The sequence below is a fragment of the Magnolia sinica genome, chromosome 10 (assembly GCF_029962835.1).
Source record: "Magnolia sinica isolate HGM2019 chromosome 10, MsV1, whole genome shotgun sequence".
Taxonomy (NCBI): Eukaryota; Viridiplantae; Streptophyta; class Magnoliopsida; order Magnoliales; family Magnoliaceae; genus Magnolia; species Magnolia sinica.
In genome coordinates this window covers 33,226,486-33,229,735 of record NC_080582.1, presented here as the reverse complement: position 1 = coordinate 33,229,735, position 3,250 = coordinate 33,226,486, and the positions used below count along the sequence as shown (strand labels likewise).

The 3,250-nt window shown below is 36.9% G+C and overlaps 1 protein-coding gene across 1 annotated transcript; it reads left to right on the top strand.

The window, feature by feature from the left end:
• The first annotated feature begins 254 nt into the window (after window positions 1-254).
• On the top strand, window positions 255-1,427 carry LOC131258276 (nucleosome assembly protein 1;3-like). The gene is made up of 5 exons (XM_058259487.1): window positions 255-310; window positions 417-601; window positions 730-907; window positions 992-1,035; window positions 1,250-1,427. Exons 1-4 carry the CDS (start codon window positions 281-283, stop codon window positions 1,004-1,006), a joined length of 408 nt encoding a protein of 135 aa, XP_058115470.1. The 5' UTR covers window positions 255-280; the 3' UTR covers window positions 1,007-1,035; window positions 1,250-1,427.
• Window positions 1,428-3,250: the final 1,823 nt, after the last annotated feature.

The window sequence follows — 3,250 nt, the reverse complement described above, 5'->3', positions numbered from 1 at the left end:
TTGCCTCTAATTTGAGTACATTATGCAGTATTTTCTTGTATTTTGCTTCAGCTATTCCTTTAATTTCGGAAATTTTGCAGAGATATGAAATTGTGAATGGTGTTGTTGAAGTAGAAGGTGTCACAAATGAACCTGCAGAGGGAACACCGACAGAGGATAAAGCTACGGAAGGTATTTAACAAACCTTGAGTGCTCCAATTTATTGGAAATACTTTGTTTAGGATGCTTATTATGTGTTGTTTTTTCAAAGAAAGGAGTACCAAATTTTTGGCTCACTGCAATGAAAACCAACGAAGTAGTTGATGGGGAGGTAAATGACTCAAAAAATGATGTTTCACCAACTCGTATTTTCTTTTTCTTTTTCTTTTTCTTTCTTTCTAGTATGGTTCTTATGCTTTCCTTGTTTCTCATTTTAGATTTCTGAGCGCGATGAAGGGGCTCTCAAGTATCTCAAAGATATCAAGTGGTTCAGAGTTAATGATCCCAAGTGCTTCAAGCTCGAATTCTTCTTTGATCCTAACCCATACTTCAAGAACACTATTCTAACAAAGACATATCACATGATTGACGATGATGAATCTATTCTTGAGAAGGTCATAGGGTACTGTTATTGCTCATAACTTTCCATGACTAAGAAATTCTACTAGTTGGTCTTCTTCTTCTTATTGTGTTTAATTTAGTTCAATTTTATTTCTTGCATAATGTGGAATTTGGTTGGGGTACTTATAGGACGGAGATTGAATGGTATCCTGGAAAGTGCCTGACACAGAAGGTTCTGAAAAAGAAGCCAAAGAAGGGACCAAAAAATGCCAAGCCTATCACAAAAACTGAACAATGTGATAGTTTCTTCAACTTCTTCAATCCACCACAAGTCTTGGATGATGATGATGATATTGATGAAGAGACAGTAAATTCAATGTCACTGCACGAAAGAGCAATTTAACTGTTATTCCTTAGTTGCTGATCATCTCCTATGATTTCTTTTTAACAGGCTGAGCAGCTTTAGAATCAAATGGAGCAGGATTATGATGTTGGGTACATGTTCATTCCCTTACATTATTCATATGTTTCTTGCCTACTTCATTCATTGCAAAAGCCTCTTCCTTTCTAACTAATGATGGTGAATGCCTTTTGAATGATCAAAATGTACTTTTAGAGCCGCAGGCCTTTGATCATTTTGGAGGGTGCAGGGTCTTCTCATCATTTACTTGGTGGAAACTGATGTCAATGGGTGTTTTTCCTTATACAGGTCAACTATTAGGGACAAAATCATTCCCCATGTGGTTTCATGGTTTTTCCTTGTACTATTGCTTTGTTTCTTTTTTCTTTTTTTGCTTTGTTTTGCTTTATTTATTTATTTATTTTTGCATTAGGTGTGAAGAAGAAAGTTGATAAAGTAATAGTACTTGTGGGGAAAAGAGAGGAGAAAATGATCGTAGACCTATGCCCCGCTCAATTTCATTTTTGCCCCACTCAATTTCATGTTTGCCCCGCTCAATTTCTAGTTTGCCCCGCTCAATTTCATATTTGCCCTGCTCAATTTCTAGTTTGCCCCACTCAATGTTATGTTTACCCCGCTTAATTTCTAGTTTGCCCCGCTCAATTTTCAGTTTGCCCCGCTCAATTTCTAGTTTGCCCTGCTTGATTTCATGTTTGCCCCGCTCGATTTCATGTTTACCCCGCTCAAAGGAGATCAAAGTTACATGGGCCCCACAGTTATGTATTCATTATATCCACAACGTTCATCCATATTTCGAGATCATTTGAGAGCATTATTTAAAAAAAAGAATCATATCCAAAGATCAACTGGACCGCACCACAAAGAGTAGCGAGAAAATTGATTTTCACAGTTAAAAATTTTGTAAGGTCCACCATAACATATATTTTCCATCCAATCTATTCATAAGGTCACAAAGACCTGGATGAAGAGGAAAAACGAATTTCATAATGATTCAAAACTTATATAACCCCTAAAAGGGTTTCAATAGTAGACGTTCAATCCTCCACTGCCTTTTACAGTGTGGTCCACTTGATAGCTAGCTTCCTTTTTTTTTCGTTGTAATTCTCGGTTCATGATTGGTTGAATTCCCCAAGTAATGACCTTAAAATTTGATGTTTGGCTAGTTCAATCGCATTTCAAGTTCATTGAAATTCATGTTAGGCTAGTTCAATTGCATTTCAATTATGTGTTAGGCTAGTTCAATTATATTTTAAATTCATTGAAATTCATGTTACCCTCGCTGAATTTCTAGTTTTTTTTAATATATATAAAACCACTGAATTTCATGTTTGCCCTGCTGAATTTTCAGTTTGTCCTGCTCAATTTCTAGTTTGCCCCCGCTTAATTTCCAGTTTGCCTCGCTCAATTTCATGTTTGCCCCGCTCAATTTCATGTTTGCCTCGCTCATTTTCCAATTTGCCCTGCTAAATTTCATGTTTGCCCTACAAAATTTCTAGTTTGCCCCGCTCATTTTTCAGTTCGCCCCGCTAAATTTCATGTTTGCCCCGCTAAATTTCCTGTTTGCCCCGCTCAATTTCTAGTTTGCCCCGCTGAGTAGCAAGCGTAATTGGATTGCGTACTGAGTTAGTCAGTACGCTCCCATTGTACTGAGTAAACTCAGTTGGGCCCACATTGAATGTATGTAGTATATCCACGTCGTCCATCCATTTTTCCATCTAATTTAAAGGGTTGAGCCCCAAATTGAAGCATATCAAAAGATCAAGTGGATCATACCACGAGAAACAGTGGGCATAATGATTTCCACCGTTGAAACCATATTAGGCCCAACAGTGATGTTTGTTTATTATCAAACATGTTCATAAAATGATTCAAACGTTGAGTCCCTGTTAAATTCAAGAGTAACTAATCAAATAACAAGCCTTTCTTGTTGCATGATAATACGAAGGAATGTTATTGAAAATTCAAAATAACTTTAAAGAGTTATGGTGTAATATGCATACTTTGGCATGTCACATCTCAACTTGATAGGTATCATTTTTGCATTGATTAGTGGATATTGTTAATACTTCTCATCTTGATTCGAAATTTTTTAAAATAATTTTGCAATGGAATTGGATGGAATGTGTCGTTTGCAATTGGATTGAGTCCACTATCTAAATCAGTCCTATATGCATGCGTAATTTCATTTTGAAATTATATTGATTCACGAGGTGTAGAGCTGGGCATCGGACTGAGTTGAATCGGATTGCGCCCAACTCGACCAGGTCCGAGTTCTGCATGGCCTGACCC